Source organism: Centruroides sculpturatus, unplaced genomic scaffold, assembly GCF_000671375.1.
Source record: "Centruroides sculpturatus isolate CEXI.00-Female unplaced genomic scaffold, Cexi_2.0 scaffold1312, whole genome shotgun sequence".
Lineage (NCBI taxonomy): Eukaryota > Metazoa > Arthropoda > Arachnida > Scorpiones > Buthidae > Centruroides > Centruroides sculpturatus.
In genome coordinates, this window is record NW_019385668.1 from 159,751 (window position 1) to 184,323 (window position 24,573).

Below are 24,573 nucleotides of genomic sequence, written 5' to 3' on the forward strand. Positions count from 1 at the left end.
TAGCCCGGGCGGACAAGAAGGATCTCTGTACGATGCAGATGTTCGGTGTTAAGCTGCGGCGTCCTAGGTGATCGGCGGTAGCACAACACAATAGATAAAGCACAACTGTAGGCTTAATCACGAGGAGACTCTCTTTCGACTTTGAAGTTCCGATGTTTATAGTCTTTTCCCCACTACCGCATTTCGGATTGGTCCCTCGTCCCATTCCTCGCTTCCCGAATGGTCTTTCCTTTGTCTCCAGGTGCAATACGAAACATTTTCGGGTCGCGGGAAAGGTCCGATTCGAGGTGTCCATCTGATACCTTTTTGTGGATTCTGCTCGGTGACTGTTTATGAAACAATAACACCTGCACTCATAACTCAGACCGTTGTTTATACCATTTTTTTACGTCTAAGAATTTAACGATCATTTTCATCTTTCATCTATCAAAAAATCTCCTGTCTTTGTTCGAAAAGGTTTATCTCGGCCAACATTTTATAGGCTCGCGAGTCAATGATTTACCTATTTATGAGCGCTCGTGTTAGAGTTTGTCTTCTGCTAAGACCTTGAAAGATAGTTTGACACATACTCGAACAGTTCCGAGACTCGTTGTTTACATCTAGTGTTGCGCAAGAATCTCACGGTTTACTCGAGTTTGATCCTCGTCTGGGAACCCACAAATGCTAACTGACAATAATGTTAATACAATTTATAATTTTCTTTTGATAAATTACATCATAACTGTATTGTTAAAAGAAAAGTATGATGTACAGGGGCACGTCACTTCTAATTGGGATGGAGAATATTTTAAGTTAAATAAATTAAAAATATAATTAAAAATTGCAGCCCGGAATTGTGACCATGTCATAATAAATAAATGCTCGTTTATTTTTCGTAACTATACTAGTAGTTTCGTCTCTACGTATCGCAGAGCCAATATTTTTATTGAGTTTATTAGTTTAAATATTTCTCTATCTTGTTCATAGAAAATTGTAGGAATTTGAATGTTGTCTCGAGGACGACAATTGTTGAAAATTGTGTAATTTTTGGACGACGTTACAATTGAATAATAAATTCAAAGATAAATACTATTGTAAAACTCTTAACGATAAAAATATAAAATGTTATAATAAATATTTAATTTGTAATAAAAAGCAGTATTATCGTTGTTTTCTGTAGTCTGGAGCAAGTGTGGATCTAGGTTTTTTTGGGCCTAAGGCTTATTGAATTACAAGGAGGCTTCATTTTTGATTAGATTAAACATTTCTAAATTGGAGTTTAAAATTCATTTTTAATAATATCAAAATCAGAGTTGAAATATATTTATTTATTAAATGGTTTTGCATGACAAACTTTATTTCTTATATAAAAAGCATAAGAAATAAACAAGTATTCACAATGATTAATTACTGACTAATTATGATTACAATAAAACAAATAATACTATAAATCATCATTATTATTATATAATTAATATTAACTACTTTTTACTATACGATAAGTGCTCATTGTTAATGAAAAAGTTAAAAATTTATGACAATAATTAAATTTTCGTGGTCACTTGATATTTGAGCCCTATTAGTTCCTATGTAGATCTGCCCCTGGTCTGGAGACAGCATAAGCCCTCGCGATCGTTCACAGGCTTTCAACGTACCGTATATCCGTAAAGGACTTTTCTCATTCTTGAAGAATAGAAGTTACCTGTTTCGCCAGATATAGTAACGTCCCATTGCACTCCAGGCACATTTCCTAATGTAATGAATATGAAATACAATACATATTTTGTGAAAAATATGGTCGAAATATACCCGAACTGAGATTGAGAGTAGAATGTGCAGACTATTACAAAGGATGAAATCCAATTTCACCGCAAAACATTTGTAAAAGAATTCATAACAAGTTCTGAAAATTGATTATAAACCTTCTAAAACGAGTGAAAAGAAAATGGTCTATGCTTAATTTTGTTAAACTAAATTGCTGCTTAAATATGTTCGCTTTAATTTATTTAACATGTATTGTGAATTTTATAATTATAAAACTTTTGGAAGAATTTTCATATTCCAAAATTTTTGGTTACACTCTTTAAAAGGAAAATGTGTAATTGTACACGGTCTGTTTATTTATAGTAAACCGTTCCTGGTAACGGTGATTCTGGTTTTATAATCAGTAGTTGTCGCAGATGGTTTCATTTGGAAAGAAATTAATTTTAATAGTTTTCTTGCCATTTATTGTTATTTTACAATTTATATATTTTCTTGTATTGTGAACAATATTGATATGTAAAACAAGCTAAGGTACTGTACAGATGAAACATATTATGACCATAGCTACAGCACGCAAACATGTGAGGCTCTGGACAGCTCCGAACCTTCACTGAAACTCGCGATTAATTAATTTTTTTATTTTATTAAAGAAAATATTGAAGTTAGCAAATGAATTTTTTTTGTTTAAAAATGCGCCTCGAACTTTTAAACAATACAGGAATGTAAGTCCTAAGATAAGCCTTTTATGATTGGGATCGAATTAAACACCGATTTCGACCTGTCTCGCGATCTGAGTCGAGATCGCTTTACCCATAGTAAAGAGTGATCAACCACTTAGAATGCAAGAACGAAAAAAAGTTTTATAGAAAAAGTTCAAAATAAATCCATATATTGTTTAATACGATAAAACGTACAATCAGTTGATTAAAAGTTCATGCATCGTCATCCAAAGAATAATTTGATTCACAATCAGATGATTCAACTTTGAAATTGCTGGAGCTTCCTGTACTTGCTGGTATACATGGCGCAACTAACAATAAAACTGCTTCTGGAAGCAATGACTTTGAGTTTTTTCGAGGTAATTCGCGCAAACTCGAAATAAACGGATCGGATATTAATAATAGGCGTAAAATAGTGTCTTCCACTGTTTTCACTCGGGAACTTTTCTTGCAAAATCTTCTCGAAACTTTTCAATGTATTTATTAGTAGACTCTTGAGCATCTTCAGACATCTACCCTATCGGCAATACCGATGAATTTATCACTTCTGCACCATGAATCAATATCTTATGTGCCGAAGTTGGCATGCAGAATCATGGATATAACTGCACAAAGTAACGAGCTGTCTGGAAGGCACAATCTTGAAATTCTATGAAATTGATTTCATGGCCCCACGAAATTGTCTGCAATATGACATGGAAACGCATAATCAAGTCCTCATCAACCCCTGTAATATCAGCAGAAATGCTTGAGTTTTCGAAAAATTGTCGAGCGGTATTCTCATCATTCGGCTTTGGTTTGATTCGTTTGGTTTGAAACCAGGCTTTGGTTGATCGACTATTAGACCCAATTCTATACGGAAACCCTTCTGTATATTCGTTATTCAGAATCATATTTTTTTTAATATTGAACACAAGACTGTGTTATTATTAAAACACTTGGCGTTTATCCACTTTATTCAGTTGATACGGGCACTTTTACACGTTTCGGGCGTATAGCCCCTCATCAGTCAACTGATAAGAAGAAACATTTACATTAGATTATTACATTTTTTAAAAATTATAAAACGATTCTAAAACATGTAACTTTTAAGACATACTATTTAAAAAATTCAATGACACTCGTACAGCACAAGTTATTATTTACTGCTGTTAGGATAAGTTGATAACAATGATAACATAAACCTACATACATTAAATTAAAAAATAAAACACTATAATTATACACGCTTATACTGTTAACGCACATAACTATACTAATTTAGTATAGTTATGTGCGTTATCAGTACGTGTTTCAGCAAGGGAGAAAAATCCATAAGTGATAATGACTTGTTAACGAAACATTACTTTAAGTAATGAAAAATAATCGTTATTCATTAGTATCTGGCTTAAATATGTAATACGAAGTTACTATTTATTTATTAATTTCTTACTAATTTATTTATTAATTTAATGTTTCGCGTATTGAGGCGGTCGAGAAACCACTAAAGAATGGTTGACTCCATCGTGAGACATTTTCTGGTGTGCGAAAGTAACGGATGGTTTGAAATAAATTTTATGGTTTTTTTAAACATATAAATCTTTATTTAAGATTTTGATATTAATTAAAATATATAACTTATTCAAATGTTTGTGTAAATAGTCTAAAACTTATCGAGATATATTGTTAATCAATTTTTAAAACATTTATATTCTGATGAAATCAAATAAAAATTTTGAATCAATTTTTAGTACGATTAACGTCAATTCTATTCTTTTAAATCACATCCTGACTTAAAAATATTCATTAGAAATAACAGCCAAGCTTTCCATTTTGCCACATTAATCGAATCCGGATGTTCATCGGCTAATTCTTCACTCTCTTTGGATTCACTGTCTCTTGGTTGTTTCTCATCCTCGTTTACGGTCTCTAGTTTCATACGTGCCAATTCTATCTTTTCTTTGCAATATCTTTCTTTGTCTTCCTCGGCCATTTTTATATATTTTTCCTTGTCTTCTTTCTTTAAACAGTTCCATTTTTTTTTTTTTTCTACTTCTTTGGCGATTTCAGATGTTTTAAATCGAGGATTTTCCTTTCTTACGTCGGCGTGAATGTCTTTATAATAATAAATGAAAGAGGAGAGACTTTTCTTAGGAAGATGTAACTTAGACTGACGTTTTAAGTATTTTGATGGACTAATCATAGAAGCCGGAAGAGACTGCTTCTCACTCCAATATCTCTCTCTATCCATCTTTGATTTCTTTTTATAATTTTCTTTAATTTCTTGCCCTAGAGTTTTCCATTCTTGTCCGAGGGTTTTTGCGGCTTCTGTCGTTTTTACTCCTCTCTCCGCTTTAAGTTTAGGAAGATTTTCGAGGTAAAAGTAAAGAAAGGAAGACATGGGCTTCTTCGGAAATTTAATTTGTTTCCTGATGTTTCTCAGAAGTTTTGTATAAGCCCTTCTTCTTCTTGACACACGGGAACGACAATTTTGGTTCCGATTTTGATGGAAACGATTTTTTCTTCCAGATTTTATTTTTTCTTGTCATTTCTATTTGATTTTATGTCCCGTGGATTTTCATTTTCGTTTCGTTTCATATTTCTGATCTTTACGATTTAAAATTTAACAGAAATTCTATTGACGAAAACAAAGAAACGAACTGGATTCTTTCTAAACAATTATCACGCGTGTATTGTTGAGAATAATTGTGACGTTCTAGCAGAAAATATTAACTTATTCTATAATTGAAATCTGTATATTTATTTGGGACCGAAAAATAATTTTATTACATATAAAATGTTTAAATTTTTGGTTTTAATATTTAAACCAATAACGATAATGATGCTTTGAAATTATTTTATTTATGTTTTTTTTTTTTTTAGTGAAAATATTTTTATTTTTCATTTTTATTTAAAGGTTTAACATTTTGTAGCGACAAACCAACGACATAATGCAACTTGTGCTTTCGTGCAATCAATTATATCTCCATTAGTCATATTTTCATATGTAAATTCTGATTTCCTTTTACCACGAACTGCTATAAATCCTGGTGGAAAATTATCAAATCTTTTAGAAAAATCTGTTTCAGAGTTTCCGTTTAAATCATCAACTAAATCGTATCTTTCTGAAAGCAATATCAAGGGAATATCAAATAAATATTCTGATTTTGCTTGATTTTCTATAAATTCAAGAGGAGCACTTCTTTTCTTGCGGATTTCCACAAATGTAGGTTGTTTATCTTGTATTTTTCCGTGTATTATCATAGAATTAGAGGAATGGATTTTTCTATTTTTGATAACGTTTACATCGCTAGGCATGTCAATATTCCGTTTTCCACGAACAGCAATAAAACCTGGATCTATTACGTCTTGCCTTGGTTCTCTAATTGCCATAAAATCAGTTGAATCATCGTTTCTTTTACCTCTTCCTGCAATAAATCCAGGATCCACACTTATGCTCTTGCCACCATTCCTCCTTCCGCGACCTGCAATAAATCCGGGATCTACATATTGTCTTCTACCACGACTTGCTATAAAACCTGGATCTACGTTTTGTTTTTTTCCTCGAACAGCCACAAACCCAGGGAAAATGTCATCTCTTCTTCCCCNATATCTCTACTACGTGGTATTCTTGGAATTGCAAGAAGAAAAACGTATCAAGGAATCTTGGTGAGAAGAAAAGCAAAACTACTAAAATATCACAAAAGGAGAATAAAAAAACAGGAAGATGAGAATAACAGTTGGTACTGTAAATTATGCCAAGAAGACGTAAAAGAAAATATGATCAAATGCACACAATGTGAGATATGGGTACATGAACTTTGTGCAGGAACCAATAAAAAAACAACGGATTTCAACTGCGATGACTGCCAAAAATTGGCGAAGACCAGCTGCCGAATTTGTTAAGAGTTAATATACACACGTATTAATACATTATTGATAAAGACTTTTATTCTTAAGACTGAAAACCAATGATAGGATCTCAAAGTACGATTTAAAAATATATCAGTACGATTTAAGACAAATGATCCTAAATCGTACTTTTTTAGTGTTTTTTTAAATTGTTTATTTCTCAGAAGTTTATAAGATTTATGCTAAATTTTATTATGGTAGTAATAAAATATTTCCCAAATAAAAGTTACTTAAAATAAAGAATAACTTGTGTTTGTTAATTTCGATAATATGATGGTTTTTCCTTAAGGGGTACGAATTAGGCAAGTTTCCCTAAATCATCAACTAAATCGTATCTTTCTGAAAGCAATATCAAAGGAATAGCAAATAAATATTCTGATTTTGCTTGATTTTCTATAAATTCAAGAGGAACACTTCTTTTCTTGCGGATTTCCACAAATGTAGGTTGTTTATCTTGTATTTTTCCGTGTATTATCATAGAATTAGAAATGGATTTTTCTATTTTTGATAACGTTTACATCGTTAGGTATGTCAATATTCCGTTTCCCACGAACTGCCATAAAACCTGGATCTATTACGTCTTGCCTTGGTTCTCTAATTGCCATAAAATCAGTTGAATCATCGTTTCTTTTACCTATTCCTGCAATAAATCTAGGATCAACACTTACGCTTTTGCCACCATTCCTCTTTCCTCTACCTGCAATAAATCCGGGGTCTACATATTGTCTTCTACCACGACTTGCTATAAAACCCGGATCCACGTTTTGCTTTTTACCTCGAACAACCACAACCCCAGAAAAAATATCATCTCTCCTTCCCCGAACTGCAAGAAATCCCGGATCTTGTCTTTTTTCTCGGACAGCAACGAAACCTGGAAGGACATCTTGACGTCTTCTTCTTACTGCTATAAACCCAGGTGGAAAATTTTGCTTTTTAGTAGGAATTTCAAAAAGTTCAGGTAAAATATTATTTCCTTTATCGTTCATACCCATATCGAAATTCAGTGAAGGCCTATCTTGAATGTTATTCCTTTTTCCACGAGTACCTATAAATCCTGGTGGTACAACGATATTCCTATCAATTTCCTCAGAATTACTACTTAATTGTTCCAAAGTTCGGATTAATTCCAATTCTTTTTCGCTTGCAGTGTGCAAAGTGTTTGGAATCCAGCGAATTAAATTGCCTGTTTGCTGAAAAAATATATAATTTAATTGTATAAAAATTAAATTAAATATTTGATCTTATATACAATTCTTAAAATATTTTTAAATATTTAAAAAGTCAGTTCTTACTCGTTCACTTGCATCTTTTCTTTCATCAGAAGTAACAGTTTCTATTGTTACGCACAGTAGGAAAAAAACAAAATAAATCCATCCAACAAAAAGCATGATGGAACTATATAAAAAGATTAATTTAAATTATTAATTTCTTCCTTTATATTAATGTAAATTATTGTTAAATATAGTTATGTATAGCTCAAGCAAAACAAAAATTGTTATAAAAATAATAATTTCCAATTTATTAAATATAATTAAATTAATTATTATGTATTTAATATTTAATGATATTTAGTAGATATTGCATTTTAAAAATTATATTAAAATGAACTTTATTCTTTAGCTGAAATGTAATCTTTTGTCTTTTTCTAGCAATGAAATATGGCGTTGTTTTCCATACAACATAATGTTATAAATACAAATAAAGCTAAATCTATAGAAATTGAGATTTATTCATGTTTTTATACGTGTCGCTATACTAATAAGCAGGGTCGTCGATCGCTTGTATACGGGTCAGGGTGTAGAGCTGCCCCTTTGGTTTTTTTCCTCCCTTTAATTTGAACAAATGAAATACGAAAAATGATTCTTTAATGTTAAAAAGGAATCTTAAATATATTTTTTTAAACCAATGAAACATACCTCACTCCAATACAGACACCCAACTAGTACATACTTTAATAGTACAGTACATACATATAAATCTTTATACGACCTAAAGATTTACATGACGACTACCATAAATGTCGTCTGTTTAAACTTTTTTACAATGACACAATCAGTTTTCTTAATATTTTCTTAATTTTTAACACGCAGACTAAGTAATTGATGAATAGTACTAATTAAAACTGTTACATGAAATCATGTCCTTCGTCTTCGTTGTTCCAAGCATTTCCTTGCTTGCACTGCTCCCGAGTTCTTGCCTCCACTGTAGGGAAAAACTGAAAGGTCTGCCATTCTTTATCCGATAACACCCAACGATCATTCCAGATCTTATACAAGTCCTTCCTGATCAACCTCTTGATCTGGGCATCCATAAGATTATAGCAATCATCAGGATAAGACAATGCTCCAATAGTAAATTCAATTTTCGATTTCAATAGATACCTATAGTAAGCCAAATAAACCTCTAAATCTAGGGTTAATTCACCCGCTATTACTTCTAATGCTAATATAGAGGCAGTTCGGTATGACCTAGTTAATAATAAGGTAATACGCTGAGCTTTCAAAAGCGTATTCCTGTGAGAGGGCCCCAGCGCGTCGCCCCACATACTAACGGCGTAAGTAACAACTGGGACATACAGGAGTCTGTGCAGGGTCCTCAAGGCAGGAAGCCGCAATCCCACCCCGAGCCCCACAGCCCCTGCAGTCGACTAAACTGAGAAACAGCTCTAGAAGCTATTTCATCCACATGACAAGTGATACAGAGTCTCGTACCTATTCGAACTCCAAGATAACAAACCGAGCTCACCTTCCTAATAACAGCTGTGCCCGTTCGCACGCTGGGGGGCGATCCGGACTGAGGACACCCCTCAACAGCATTGCCATCGACTTAGATAGTGCAAACTGTAATTTCAATTCATCCAACCACTTCACCAAGTTCCAAAGTGCCTCACTAGCCAAACGCTCAATTTGAGCTCGACTGTCACCCTCTATAAGAATCACCAAATTATCCGCATATGCTATAAAACGATACACTAAGTTCCGGAGATTAATCAGGGCGTCATTAAACACAATATTCCATAACTCAGGACCTAAAACTGACCCTTGCGGACAGCCCTTACTTATCTCTTTTTCTTCAAAATTCAAAACCATGAGTATACCTTACTATCCGATGATCAAAGTAATCGGACAAAACCTTATACAAGTCCATATGACAACCACGTGAACGCAAGACTCAAAGCACAGCAGGCCACCAAATACTATCAAAAGCCCCATTAATATCTAAAAATATCCCTAAAACATATTTCTTTTCCGACTCTTTTGTCCACCTCCACAATAGCCGAATCGCATCTGTGGTACAACGGCCACCACGGAAAACAAATTGCCACTCATCTATGTAATCGGCAAATAACGTAATCTAAACTTTATCAATCTCTCAAAAATCTTCCCCACAGTAGACAACAGACAAATTGATCTGTAAGATTTAGGGTTACTACGATCTCTGTCCTTATCTTTAAGTAATACTATCAATTTAGCTAACTTCCAACGATTTGGGAAAACATCTAAAAGTAAGCAACTATTATATAACCGTAACAGTTCATACTTAATAACTGGGAACGCTTGCTTTACCATTAAATAAGTTATGTTGTCAAATACAGGTGCTTTCCGCCCCTTCAAATCACCTACTACCTTTTCTAACTCTACAATAGTAAATAACTCCGATCGACTATTACTGTAATAACGACTATTATCCATCCTAAATTACTATGAGAAACTGAATCTTCATCTACAACTAGGGTAAACTTGCCTAATTCGTACCACTTCAGGAAAAACCATCATATTATCGAAATTAATAAACATAAATTATTTTTTATTTTAAGTAACTTTTATTTGGGAAATATTTTATCACTACCATAATCAAATTTAGCATAAATCTTATAAACTTCTGAGAAATAAACAATTTAAAAAAACACTAAAAAAGTACGATTTAGGAACATTCGTCTTAAATCGTACCGATATATTCTTAAATCGTACTTTGAGATCCTATCATTGGTTTGCAGTCTTAAGAATAAAAATCTTTATCAATAATGTACGTGTGTATCAATACGTGTGTATATTAACTCTTAGCAAATTCGGCAGCTGGTCTTTGCCAATTTTTGGCAGTCATCGCAGTTGTAATCCATTGTCTTTTTATTGGTTCCTGCGCGAAGTTCATGTACCCATATCTCACATTGTGTGCATTTGATCATACTTTCTTTTACGTCTTCTTGGCATAATTTACAGTACCAACTGTTATTTTCATCTTCCTGTTTTTTTTAATTCTCTTTTTGTGATATTTTAGTAGTTTTGCTTTTCTTCGCACCAAGATTCTTTCATACGTTTTTCTTCTTGCAATTCCAAGAATACCACGTAGTGGAGATATTATTTCAAATGTCGCTCGAACTGTCTCTGTATTAGAAATGTTTACTTTCATACCTAAAGAACATTCCTTCGCTTTCTCTTCCAGACACTGATCTTGCTGTTTTTCCGAAGGGTGAGTTGTCGGTACCTCAGGAAGTTGTGGGTACTCAACTTCTTCAGTCTGTTCTCAGTAGTCTGATTGGATTGTGCCACACACGTTAAAGTATCTGTTTGTTCTTGCTGCCTTTCAGTTGCCAGATTCTGGGAGACTTCCGCCGTTTCACTTAGATTAGCATCTTCGTCAAGAACGACATATTCCTCATCCCCGATCTTAAAGCGATTGCGAGGCCACAATCCGCAAGATTCGAAGTCATGCATGCCTGTGTCCATACAAACGGCTCGAAGATATGCTTTATTAAGGAACCAGGATGGTTTGCATCCACGATGCGCAAGCAGCACTAAAATTCAGTTTTAGTGATTTAAAAAATGACCTATCTAGTCTATTCATTGATGTATATTCAGTCCTTGTAACTATCGTCTAAATGTCAATTACGGTACATTATATACACTACAAACTTCGTTAAATTATAAGGTCTCGTCATTATACTTTTTAATCGGTTCTTTCATATTTTCTTTACTTCAAGAATTATATTTTCTTTTTGACACGTTGTTCTAAAATTAAAGACGATTAAGTTTTAATTTGTTTTGAACTTTTGCGGTTATTTTTTAAATCAGAAACTTAGAAAAAAAATAAGTTTACGAATCGGTAATAGCTTATTGTGACATTTATCTAAAATGGTTTTCCTAAATCGTACCAGTACGTTTTAAGAACATGCCTCGAGTACGAAATAGGCGCAAGAGTCGAACAAACTTTACATTAGTCACCAAAAAATTTGACAACAGATACGCATGTTTCATCACTTCAGATGAAATCACAAAAATACGCACTAATACATCACAGATAGTTAAAAAACTTACACACGATCCAATTTGAAGAAATTTCGTATGAAATGTGCAAAAATATTACAGAAAAAGTTGAAAAAAACTTTCCTTTTTAATATTTTTGTCGGGAGCAGAGTAACAGCGTGTTGTCTGTCAGATGGTAATATGACCGATTGTTATTTACTTCTTTTGCTACTAGAGACACTAATAGCTATTACGGGAGTGAAGATATAAGCGACCGATTGTTATTTACTTCTTTTGCTACTAGAGACACTAATAGCTATTACGGGAGTGAAGATATAAGCGAAGTACGAATTAGGCGCAAGTACGAATTAGGCAAGTTTCCCCTATGAGAAACTTCATCAGGAAATAATACTCTAACCAAATTACCAACCGAAACCTTCCAGTCAATTGGAAATTCTGTATCTCTAATAGAACAAAGTATACTATCCATAGTAATCTTCTCCCTAATAATTTTATAAGGTGCTCCCCAAATATCTTTATCTGACATAGATTCAACATAGTTTTTCCAACTAGTCTGCTTTGCCTTAACTATCTGTTGTCTATACCTACAATATATAGAACGATATTCTTCTAACTTTATCTCCCTGAGCTCTATGTCCCTCTCCCTTTGATATTCCCTTCGAGGTCGGTATACTTGACCACGTAATTTATCCAACTGCAACGACCACCATTTTGACCTAAAGTGCTGTACATGAACATTTTGGCCAAGAACAAAATGGTACACATATTCCCACTCATACCACAATCCAACACACCTGTATGCGATGCTTGCATTAAAGCGAAGTTTACCAGGAATCCCTTTAAACCGGTGATAACAAAACAGTCAAAAAAAAATTCTCTCGATCTCCTACATCTTGACTTAGTCGACCCTTTCAGAAACGAATCATTGGGAGGAGCAAATTATATACTCACCATTGTGGACGACTACTCAAGGAAACTTTTCACCAAGTTCTTAAGGGCCAAATCTGAAACAGCGAAAGCAATCATAGACTTTATAAAAAAACGTCGAAAACACAACATCGAAACAAATCAAATCTGATAACGGCGGAGAATTCCTTAATGAAAACCTAAAGACATTTTTGAAAGATAAAGGTATTAACCATCAACTGACTAATTACTATTCCCCTGCCCAATACGGCGTGGCGGAAAAGGCCAATAGAACTCTCGTCGAGGATACTACCGTGCTATTGATAGAAACGGAACTGCCAAAAAACTTCTAGGCTGAGGCAATGAATTGTTTCACTTATGTACGCAACCGGATACTCACCTAGAACGACATGAAGAGGATCTAGAGAAATTGTTCTCCGAAAGAAAACCCACTGTAGGACACATAAAAGTATTCGGGTGTAAAACATATTATTGGATTCCCAAAAAAGGAGATGTAAACTTGATTCAAAGGCAAAACTAGGAATCTAGGCAGGCGTACCGAATATTCGATTCTGCCACTATGACCGTAATTGAGTCACGTGATGTAAAATTCCTAGAAAACCAAAAAGGCAAAGACCTCTAAAAACAAGGAGATCCAACATAGGACTATATTCTAATTAATATAGGGAAACAGTGCATCGATTTAACTTCCACAGCCCAGAATATAGAGGATACAGGAGTCACAAATTCCGATAACCAAATAAAGACAGATTACGACCTAGATGAACCCATAGAGGAAAACCACCCTCCAACTGAATATAAAAGACGTAGACCTGTTCTACACATCTACTACGAACCGTCCCTAAGTGACTCAGGTGTCGAAGAAGATGTACAGTACCGGAAAACACAAACGAGCCCATATACCCTCCCAACAACAGAGTCCTGATATCAGGACTCTGTTGTACATAATTCCGAACAGCGACGAGGAAGCAATGAACCTACCAAGCAGGGACAAATGGATAGAAGACATGCAAAAGATGTACTCAATAAAGGCTCATAATGTATGGGAAACTAATCCTACTAGTGGAAATAAAGCCAATAAAATGCAAATGGGTATACAACATCAAATTTGACCTCCTGACCTCAAACACAAAATACAAGGACAGACTGGTAGCCACAGTTGCTCCCAAAAATAGGGGATAGATTTCCATGAGACGTTTTCAACTGTTATAAAAGCCGACAACCTAAGACCATTTTTGATATACCCTGCGATACACGACTATGACGTAAACCACCTAGATATAGAAACGGCATATCTGTACGGAAAGTTAGACAAAACAATATATATGGAACAACCCAAGGGATATATAGAAAATACGATTATCTGAAAGCAAGTATGCAAATTCAATCAAGCCATATACGGATTAAAGCAGAGCAGGAATCTGATATCAAACACTTAACAAATACCTGATACAGATCGGCGCAAAGAACTTCCAATCTGACAAGTGTGTACGTCTATAAACGAGGCACTAGGAAGGTTATCATAAAGCTACGTCCTACTTAGCAGCGTCCAGCGACCGCGGGCATGAATGCGCTTCCAAGCGGAGCGAACACTGATTCAAGAAAATGTGCGCGTCCGGAGTACCAGCGTTTAGCGTGGAGCGACCACCAGATGACGCTTCTATACTTGCATGCAGGAAGACGTTACCAAGCAAGTTTGATCGTCGCTTCCACTGCTGGCACTTCCAAAGAAAAAAATGGCTGATTTTGTAGATAAATAAAAACAGAAGTATAAATAAATTGTGTATATATGTTGTATGTACTTTAATTAATAATATTTTACGTAATTTAATAATTTCTGATTTTGTATAAATGTAACGTTTTAAAAATAAACCTTTTTTTAACTTATTATTCTATAAAGTTTCTTTATATTTGTCGTGTATCTAGTTAGTGATAACACGTACCTTTCAAATTTACCGTTTTAATGCTTGTCATATTTTCCATAGTAGCATTCGACCAAGTCTTCTGGCCGCCATCTTGTAAACAACACGCGTCCACTCTGGACAGAAGTGGCTCGCGAGTTGGAAGCGCGTACAAAGATTCTTTCCGCCCGCGGTATCTGGACGCTTCCACGTAGGACGTAGCCCAAGAATCCACGTAGATGATATAATAACCATATCTACTGACAGGAAGATCTAAGAGGAAGTACTAGAAAAATTAGGAAGAAAATTCAAGGTCAAAGAAAGTCCAGACACAAAGAATATTTCATCCATGGAATTAATAAAGGGAAAAGGTGAGGTAGTACTCAAGTAACAAAAGTACGTTAAGTGCATCCTAGAAAAGTACACAATACAAGACTTCAAGCCGAGAAGTACCCCACTTGATCCCAATGTTAAACTAGAGAAATATAACGACTCAAAACCATGCGAGCAGAAGTTGTATCAGGAAATGCTAGGCTCGTCGATGTTCCTGGCAACACTCACAAGACCCGATATAGCGTACGCAGTAATCCTACTTTCCAAACATCAAAGATTCAAGAATTATTCACCTGACCGCATTAAAAAGCATTCTTAGATATCTGAAGGAAACGAAATCAACAGGACTGCGCTACACACCATACAGACTCCAGCTGGAGAACCTCCCGGAAAAAATTATAACAGGACACGTATACTCGATAGGGAAGAACATATTAAGTTGGACCTCGAAGCAACAACCCATCACTTCTATTTCGACCTGCGACGCTGAACTATACGCCTTAGGAAGCTGCGGCAAAAAATGGAATTTGGATAAAATTCCTCGAACAGCTATTTGGAGAACTCGAAACAATCCAACTGCTATGTGATAATCAAGCCGCGATCTCCATAGCAAACTCCGGCTACACGAGAAACAACTTCAACCATCCATTTAGATTGGCATCTTATCTAAATAAACAAATAGAAAAAGAAACATTTCAACTCCGGCATGTAAAGACCGAAGAGAACGGTACCGATGTATTCACGAAACCACTAACCTGATCGAAGTTTAATATGTTCGTCAAAAACGAGTTTTTGCATATGTAAATCCGCCGCACCCAACTCATGCTGAATTAGGCAAGGAATCTGTTGTCGCTATAATTTGGCTATGGGAGGTCGGCGGATACGTGGCGACCAAGATGATGTTATTCGGCATCTGGCCACGAAACGCTTCAGTCTTCCGTGTAAAACTCGTGAGCTATATTTTGATTCAGAATAAACTTGTAACCGTTGTTAGAAATGTAGACTAATTGAGTATATATAAACGTGTCACATACTACGATAAATGCCGAACAAACGTTACCGTTCTTTGAGGGAAGTAGGAATTCTCAGGAGGCATTGGAAGACAAAAGGAGTGGTAGGGGTGTTGGAATACAGATGGGATAAAAATTCACTTTAAAAAATATATACATTAAGAATACTGAAACATATCACATATCTGTGTTGTCCAATCACCAAGTCCCAACAGTCTTGCTTCATAGGGACGACCTTTTATAACGGGCTACACGGCCTCTGCAAAATAATGTAAACACTTTAAAAAGTTCACTGGAAATAAGTCCAGCAATTTAAAAAATATACCGTTTGCAATTTTTTAATTTAAACAATAAGAATTCATTTTGAAACAAACAAAAAATTATATATAAGAAATGTATGTACTAGATGAAAATACAGGTATACCTCGCCTTACGTCGGTAATTGGTTCCAGGAAAACGACTTAAGTCGAAAAACGACGTAAGTCGAATTTACTTGTCTCCGAATCTACTTGTCACTAGGCTAAACCATAAATTACTATTTCCAGTTCTGTATTTTATTTATTAATGCTTTTTTAATAATATATGGTTAATAAGAATCTATTTTAAGCTTACAAACAAATAAATTTTAGTTTTTAATAGAGTACAGAAAAAATTAATCTAAATTTACGAATGCATGTACTGTACTGTAAATACAGTACATACTTGTATATATTTTAATATGATTTTATGTGCTTTAAACGCTTTTCTAGTGATATTACGACTTCAATATTTGTGGCGGACAGACGTAAAGTCGAATAAAATGGCTTAAACTTGATTTTTATTTTTTCGTATACTTTTTTGACAAACGACGTATAATCGGGAACGACGTAACTCGAAACGACGTAAGTCGAGGTATACCTGTAGTCCGAAATTTTAAAAAACACTGGCCTTAGCATATAAGGCCAGTAAGGCCAGTAAGGCCTTCGTAAGGATATAAGAAAAACTAACCGAAATCATTGGTAAAACACAACGCAATGCATACTAATATTAATATTAAACTTGATTTTTATTATCCTCAAAAGTGCACTTGGTATAATAATTTAAAAAACTACGAAATAGACTCAACCTAACGGCTGGGCTCTTAGTGATTAAATATATGTTTGAAAGCACTTAACACCAAAAATTGGTGGTAAAGTGAAGTTTTCCAGCTTTTATTCGTGTCTTTAACACACAAACAGGAAACACTACTAGAGTCCGCCCTTCCCTTGTCACATCTGACAAGAAAATGACTCCATGTGTTGTGTTACTTTACTTTATCAATTCAGTTTAATCTAACAGCGGTCAACACCGATCTCACTCGAGCATTTCATATGAATAATTAAAAATAATTAAACATTGAATAAACTTTATGAATAATTAAACATTGTCATTTGTTTCATGATTTTTAGGTTTTTTTTTTTTTTTGTTAGAATGGCTTCAAATATCGAATTTCGAATAATGATTATGTGAACAATTCGCGTTAAAATCCTCTTATTTTCATACAATTACTTTATAAATTAATCAAATTTCCGAACTGTACAATCCTATTTGAAATAGGCTATTATATATTTTAAATTCATTATTTGAATTAATTTAAATGGACTAAAATTCACCAGATATATTGCATAATTGTTTCATAGATTTTATTCCTAGAAACAGTTGTGACTATGATATAGAAAATGCTTTTTACTGCCAAATATAAATAAATTAAATAATTTCCAGGAATAATAATTATTTTATAGATAACGATAAAGAAGAATTTTATGATACTATTCTTTTATTTAATATATAGCCTATAAATATCATTGCAAAAACAATATGTGCAGCTGCTTGAAAAGTCAAACTTTTGAAAAAAAAAAAAATTAATTTTTAGTCTAGAATATAGAATTGTTGAAGTATAGAAAAAGAAGCAGATAGCAGTGTTTATACGGAAACTTTTATATTACAAAATTTTAATGTATTTTTCGCCAATCATGACGTTTGGAACGTCAGTGGAATCGTGCTCGACGTTCCAAACTCCATTGTAAAACTTCTAGGATTACAGGAATGCGGCGCTGAACGTCCGACGTACACGTTTTCCCGATGTAAGCGTCGGCCGCAACCTCTCTAATAACACAGCCAGTGACGAGGTCTGAATTCTGCACGCCCATTTCTTCTGAAGTTATTTCTAGATTCTTTTCATGTATCTTTTGTATTATCTACCATATTTTTTGATTTATAGAAGAAATGTATTGATATATTATAGTAATCTATACTGCAGCAGGATGGCCGAGCGGTCAAGGTGGCAGCCCGCCGCTCTGGGGGGCCCGGAGCGGCGGGGTCGAATCCGAACGGGTCGAAAAACTCCAGGAATTTTTCGGTGGGTGGTCCGTTCGGATATGTCGGGCCCCGTCCCTCATCATCTGGCAGCCCCATTGTGGGCCTGGCCGAACCCATAATGGGCTTGCAAAAAAGAGGCCCTCTTACTGCGCACAGGGCGGAAAGAGTTAAAAAAAAGTAATCTATACTAATATTATAGAGGTAAAGTTTGTAAGTTTAGATTATGAGGTAATCTCCGAAACTACTCATCCGATTTCAAAAATTCTTTCACCAATATTTAGAATGGAACTTCGGGATGGACATAGTTTGTATTTTATTCCGTTAAACATTCATAGAAATTAAAAGATATCATCTAGGTTAAGGCTTTTATGTCCAACAGATGGCGCTAACTCCGCGAGTACGACGATCTATTGATAAGTTTGCTTTTCTGTGAGGCATTATGCTTTGCTGTGAGGATGAACTAAAGCAGATCATCATCTATCTATATAACTAAAAATGTAATGTTTGTTTGTTCCTACCGATTCCTTTGAAATTTTTGCACAACCTTGCATTCGAATACACACGTGTTTCTATATAATATGCATGTCGAAATTCCTCCCACTGGGAGGAGATGGACAGGATTAAAGCTTCCCGTGAAGAACTCTGTTTCTATTTATACTATTTTAGATGCGTTTTGATTGCGTTTCAATAGGGTACAATAGTCAACAGAATATACACTAAAAAGGAATTTTTCGAAAAATCCCCCCACGAGGGAAGTGTTATACATTTATAATAGATACATTTTGAGCCACAATAACGCGTGGCGGGGTCTGCTAGTATATACATAAAAGTTTATAGCATCGTTCTGTAATTGGAGCTAATATACATTTTGAGAAATTGAAAATGTAAACATCGATGTATCGGTGTAAATTTAGTTCATTTTTTTGAAGGGAATTCCATGAACACAGACAAATATAAATAATAAAAACAATTGTGATAAATAATTCTAATGATAATTTAATTTATTTAATAAATGTTTATTATTTTTATGCAATAATATCAATTATTATTAATTGTTATTGACCCATGGGCCAATGTTTGAAGAAAGTGAAGACGATTTCAGTTCGTCCAATTAAAGAACGATTACTTTTTCTTCTAGGTAAGCCTTAAGACAGTAACAATTTTCAAAATAAAATAGTCATTTTAAAATTTCAAAAAAATAATTCAATACATAACGGTTAATAAATATTAGCTACTCCTAAAAAAATAATAATTAATTTTTCAAATAACGAAAAAAATCCTAGATACATTAGGATTTAAAATATTTTTTAAAGATTAATTTTGCCATGTATAGTTCCAAAACTATTAATATTTAAATATGAAAACGAACTTTATAGATACTCTGTATAATTATTACTAAATTTATTATTTTGTATATTCAGACAGAAAATTATATTCACGAGTGAAACCATGTGCGTATTATTAACAAAATTATTTTATGTCAGTATTTTTAATGAAGGCAAAATAAAAATTTGTGTTTTTAATGATCTTAACAAATGGAGTACTTTCACTAAAACTGTACTTAATAATAATTCAATAGATTTATTGATAGGCTTATTCTTAAAGTTAATTAATAAATCTACATTAAAAGAAATTGAGATTTCACGTAAACTAGAATAATAATTTTCTTCAAAAATAGTTACTAAAAATTTGCTAGTAGATTCAACTCTTTTCAAACAGATAAATGATGATTGATTTAAAGAAATTATTATTATTTCTTGCGAAATAGAACAGAGTTATTAGTTATTGAAAAGTAGTTTATTTATTAGGGTTAACTTAAAATCTACGGTATTTAGAGACGCCCTTAGAGGTAAAATTATAAACAATATTCATCCATACTGTTCGAATGCAAGATTAGCGTCTAGAAATGATTTTTCAAAAATTATTCAAAAAGTAGATTTTTTCGTCACTTTAATAAAATTTTTACTTGTCTCATAAGAGTTTTCTGTGATTATTGTTTAAATGAACGAAAATTTAAAGTTATTATGTTTAATAATAATAATCAATTAAAAATGCTAATTAGCTATTTATGTTCCGTACAATATATATTAAAATGTTTAAAGTTCTTTTCGTTCGTTAAAATACAATTTTTCGTATTGTGTTAATGTTTACGTATTTATAAATAAATTTTATTTTTAAATAATTAATATTTAATACAAAAAGAAATACTTTTTTGAACTACTTTGTCAATATTGAATAAAATACCGTATTTTTCGCAATATAAGATAATACTTGTATCCAAAAATACGCTGAAAATGTCGTCTTTCGTTTTATATGCGATGTTACAATCTTTCATAGACTAATAAAGTGTCAAAAAGACTTTATTAGGCTACAAGTAACCTCTATCTGGCCCAACTCTTCAATAGAAATGCTATTATTATTTGCTATATGTAAATAGGTTTTATGCATTTATGTTAAATATTTGAATGAAAAATTTAATTGTAAATTACGACGATTTTTAATTTATCGCTTACACCGATAAATAGAAGTGACCGATGGCCGAGTTAACAAAGGACTTAGGATGGCAGCCTATTGTTCTGGGAGACCGGGAATCGAATAAAAATGGGTAAAATTATCCCAGGAATTTTTCAAAGCGTGGTCCATTCGGATCCTATCTCTCATCAACCAGCCGCTCCATTGCGGACCTGCCGCATTGGTGAAAAATAAATCCGACGAAACCCATAGTGGACTTGCTAAAAACAAAACTCTCTTAGTGCCCACAGAGCGGAACTTTTATAAAATGTACACTATATATAACTACTATAGTTTAACAAATAAATAACAAGCACCAGTAATTATGTTTTTATAAGATTTATTTTTCTGTATTAGAAAAGCAGATCATTATAATTTTTTAAAAGTTGATATTATTTACCATCCAAACCCTGACATAAGGGGTTCATTTTTGTAAGCCGGGTGGCCGAGTTAACAAAGTATTCCTGGAACTTTAGTATACGGCTCTGGAAGACCCGGGATCAAACACGGACTAAATCGAAAAGTCCCCAGGAATTTTTCGGGGAGTTATTTGACCGAATACGTCGGCTCCTGTCTCTCACCACCCGACTCCTCTATTATAGGCCTGGGGGCCTTAATGGGCATGCTGTCTTAATACTCACAGGGCAATAAAGAGCAATAAATAAAAGTGTGCACTCTAGTTTTGTTTTTGTAACCAAAATACAGTAAAAAGAAAATTTGAAGCCGGAGGACTGGGTTGACTTACATACAGATTGTTTTTCTCTTTAAATGTTTGTCTGTTTTCCCTAAATAAATGAGGGTTTGTCTTATATGCCAGAAAATACGGGGTAACTAATTTACTATTTTCTATAATAAAATTTTTATCAGTTTACAATATTGTGTCATTTTTTTCTTTTAGAAATTCTTCATGGAAATTCTTCTGAAAAAAAAAATTTTTTTCAGGACTGCCAATATTCATCTTCACTGAAAAATAGAATTATTTTTAGTACAAACTTTTGTACACGTTTCACCATTGTATCATTAAAGATAAATTGCTATATCCTTTTATTTCAATAGACGGGTCTCTCCTAGTTTAATAATTTATATAATAGTACACTTTGATGAATTTTCAGTTTTAACAAAGTTTATTTAGTTATTAATTTACTTACCAATACGAATTGCTAGATATCTCAGCTGACCTGTCGTACTTTAAATATATAATTATTACATTTAGCTATAAATTTAATAGATATTTACTGCAATATTACTTTATTTCTTCAAATTAAATTATTTTTATTATCTGATATAGATTAATTGCACATATGTGTTTTATGTATTCACTTTGTATAAATACAATTGAAAAGATTAAATCGAAGAAGTCATCTTCGAAAAATTCATACTTTATCAGAAAACTCAAAATGAATTATTTTATATTGATTTNTTCCGTTAAACGCCCTATTCATAAAATTAAGAATGTGTTGGTAGTTGCGAATTGGAACTGTGACGACCCTCGATGTGGAATTATTTCTAGTAGTTTCGAATGAGTCAGAAAAATGGTCACATAATTGAATATACCGTATGCTGACACTATTTAAAATATTTTATCAGAGAGCAGTTTGAAAGAATAAAATAAATGTGGTTTATTTTTAATATACTTAATTATACTTGGCTTGCAATTCCCTATTTAGTCTCCCGTAAATCAAATAGTGTAAAAGCCCATAAGATCAAGAGTGCAGCTACTTATCTTATTCAACCCATATAAATTAGATAAAAGCAATGATTATACTTCAATATATAAAAATTGTTTTATATTTATTCAGATGTAAATTGTAAGAAAGACGGATATCCAGTTGATGCGGAAAGTTGTAGATATAATTGTTGGAGAAACGCATACTGCGACAAACTCTGCAAAGAGAAGAAAGGTGAAAGTGGATATTGTTACGGATGGAATCTGTCGTGTTGGTGTATAGGTCTTCCTGATAATACAAATACAAAAATGAACCCCTTTTGTCAGGGTTTGGATGGTAAATAATATCAACTTTTAAAAAATTATAATGATCTGCTTTTCTAATACAGAAAAATAAATCTTATAAAAACATAATTACTGGTGCTTGTTATTTATTTGTTAAACTATAGTAGTTATATATAGTGTACATTTTATAAAAGTTCCGCTCTGTGGGCACTAAGAGAGTTTTGTTTTTAGCAAGTCCACTATGGATTTCGTCGGATTTATTTTTCACCAATGCGGCAGGTCCGCAATGGAGCGGGCTGGTTGATGAGAGATAGGATCCGACATATCCGAATGGACCACGCTTTGAAAACTTCCTGGGATGATTTTACCCATTTTTATTCGATTTCCGATCTCCCAGAACAATAGGCTGCCATCCTAATCTCTTGCCATCCGCATGTCGTTAGTTATAAGCGTTATAGTATGTCTATGGAAAGAATAGACTTGAAAGAAAAACCACGCGTTTACACCAATTACCATATTTGTTGATAATGTCAAATCTATTCGCTTAATATGTCAGGCAATGCATGAATTTTATTTTATTTTCTCTCACGAGATGGCAGAACAACTTTTCCGTTAATTGTGTTAATTTTTTCTAGCATGCATTAACTGTAAATAATCACCCGTTTAACAACTACTATAATGAATGTCCTCGTATTCCAATACCAGAATGTTCCTTAACGCTGTTTGATATGTTTTACAAATGAGAAAGAAACCGGAAATAACTTGCCACAATTAAGCATCAAAGGCTGACGCTCATTGATTCATACCCAAGTTCATTGGCCATAATGATGTTAAAACATTAAAAATATATATTGTTGTTTGAGTAGACCTCCATACTTATTTCAAAGTTTAGAATTAAATATTTAAAAAGTATTTAGTTTTTACATATTTAAATCATATTTAAATCAATTTATAGTTTAAATTTTAAAACTTTGCATGTACTGTACAGTACATTCTGAAAGCAGGATACTAAAGGTGTCTTCAATACTCTTTCAAAGCATTAATTAGTAACCTGAGATAGGAATATTATATTAAATACACAGCAGCAGAAAAAATTTTAAGAAATCCTGTCATAGTGCATTAGTTAGGACTACATGTCAATCGTTAACAAATTTTTATTTGTGTTCGAACTATCGATTAGAGGTGGAAAAAATCCAGTTCTGCTTCTGGGACTGGAACTGTTAGAATTAATCCAAACCTGAAACATTTTCAATGGAACGGTTTCCTTAAACTGCTTACGTAATTCGTTTGGACTAGACGGCTTCACCAAATCATTTTGTTCTGTCGGAATTGCTGTTCAACTCGACGGTTTCTCATCCGTTTTACATATAATCATATAACAGAATATTTGTCTCTTTTTGTTCTTAGCTTGTCGGTCGCTGTTCAGCAAATCTTTCTACATTATTCTCTGCGACTTTCAGAAAAAATAATAATGTTTCAGTTAAATTTAATGTATCCTGTAATGTAATATAAACCTGGACATCGCGATCCTCTTTTGATTTCATCCCCCTTATTAACTGCTAAACCTTTTGTCTAATCTGTACTTAACTTTTCATATAGCCTAATATTTATTTTCTGGGACTATGAGGAAGTATAGTCTTCTGTAAAACGGAAACGTCCCAATCTCTTCTCTATTTAATCTCCTTTATTCTTTGTAATGACTATAAGAACGATAGGCTAAAATTTATAATATAGTTTTCATTTTCACATTTATCCTTGATACTTTTTTGCTGGGAAATGCCGCGCATATCTGCTTGTTTACTAATAAAATACATAATTAAGAACTCTAATAAAATATAATTTTTTAAAATATCTTTATAAATTTAAAATACTCAAAACTCATTTCATTATTTCTTAAAAGTCGTGGAATATTGTCAATTAGTTTTCTGTTGAAATCGAGATAAAGTGTTCACTGTTCCGTTAAACGCCCTATTCATAAAATTAAGA

At 33.2% G+C, this 24,573-nt stretch overlaps 3 protein-coding genes across 4 annotated transcripts; 1 reads left to right on the forward strand and 2 right to left on the reverse strand.

Moving 5' to 3' along the window:
* Nucleotides 1-4,168: 4,168 nt before the first annotated feature.
* Nucleotides 4,169-5,197, reverse strand: LOC111641042 (non-histone chromosomal protein 6 homolog). The gene has a single exon (XM_023387148.1). The coding sequence runs from the start codon at nucleotides 4,840-4,842 to the stop codon at nucleotides 4,210-4,212; it is 633 nt and encodes a 210-aa protein (XP_023242916.1). The 5' UTR covers nucleotides 4,843-5,197; the 3' UTR covers nucleotides 4,169-4,209.
* Nucleotides 5,198-6,812: 1,615 nt separating this feature from the next.
* LOC111641045 lies at nucleotides 6,813-14,108 on the reverse strand. 2 transcript variants are annotated; one of them, XM_023387150.1, is made up of 5 exons: nucleotides 13,991-14,108; nucleotides 7,646-7,748; nucleotides 7,342-7,543; nucleotides 7,129-7,257; nucleotides 6,813-6,993 (listed from the first exon to the last, which is right to left on the reverse strand). In XM_023387150.1, exons 2-5 carry the CDS (start codon nucleotides 7,739-7,741, stop codon nucleotides 6,836-6,838), a joined length of 585 nt encoding a protein of 194 aa, XP_023242918.1. In that variant the 5' UTR covers nucleotides 7,742-7,748; nucleotides 13,991-14,108; the 3' UTR covers nucleotides 6,813-6,835. The 2 variants fall into 2 exon arrangements, with proteins under 2 accessions (XP_023242918.1, XP_023242919.1); XM_023387151.1 differs by lacking the exon at nucleotides 13,991-14,108 and adding an exon at nucleotides 12,569-12,612.
* Nucleotides 14,109-19,145: 5,037 nt separating this feature from the next.
* On the forward strand, nucleotides 19,146-22,700 carry LOC111641048 (beta-toxin CeII8). The gene is made up of 2 exons (XM_023387155.1): nucleotides 19,146-19,263; nucleotides 22,436-22,700. The coding sequence occupies exons 1-2, from the start codon at nucleotides 19,191-19,193 to the stop codon at nucleotides 22,645-22,647; spliced, it is 285 nt and encodes a 94-aa protein (XP_023242923.1). The 5' UTR covers nucleotides 19,146-19,190; the 3' UTR covers nucleotides 22,648-22,700.
* The last annotated feature ends 1,873 nt before the right edge of the window (nucleotides 22,701-24,573 follow it).

Excerpts from the sequence above, each read along its gene's own strand:
- LOC111641042 (XM_023387148.1), bottom strand. The coding sequence starts at position 4,842 with ATGTCTTCCTTTCTTTACTTTTACCTCGAAAATCTTCCTAAACTTAAA.
- LOC111641045 (XM_023387150.1), bottom strand. The coding sequence starts at position 7,741 with ATGCTTTTTGTTGGATGGATTTATTTTGTTTTTTTCCTACTGTGCGTA. Across the intron at positions 7,544-7,645 it reads GAAAAGATGCAAGTGAACGA|CAAACAGGCAATTTAATTCG; the intron begins GTAAGAACTGAC and ends ATATTTTTTCAG. Across the intron at positions 7,258-7,341 it reads TTCACTGAATTTCGATATGG|CAGTAAGAAGAAGACGTCAA; the intron begins GTATGAACGATA and ends CTGGGTTTATAG.
- LOC111641048 (XM_023387155.1), top strand. The coding sequence starts at position 19,191 with ATGGGCCAATGTTTGAAGAAAGTGAAGACGATTTCAGTTCGTCCAATT. Across the intron at positions 19,264-22,435 it reads ACGATTACTTTTTCTTCTAG|ATGTAAATTGTAAGAAAGAC; the intron begins GTAAGCCTTAAG and ends ATATTTATTCAG.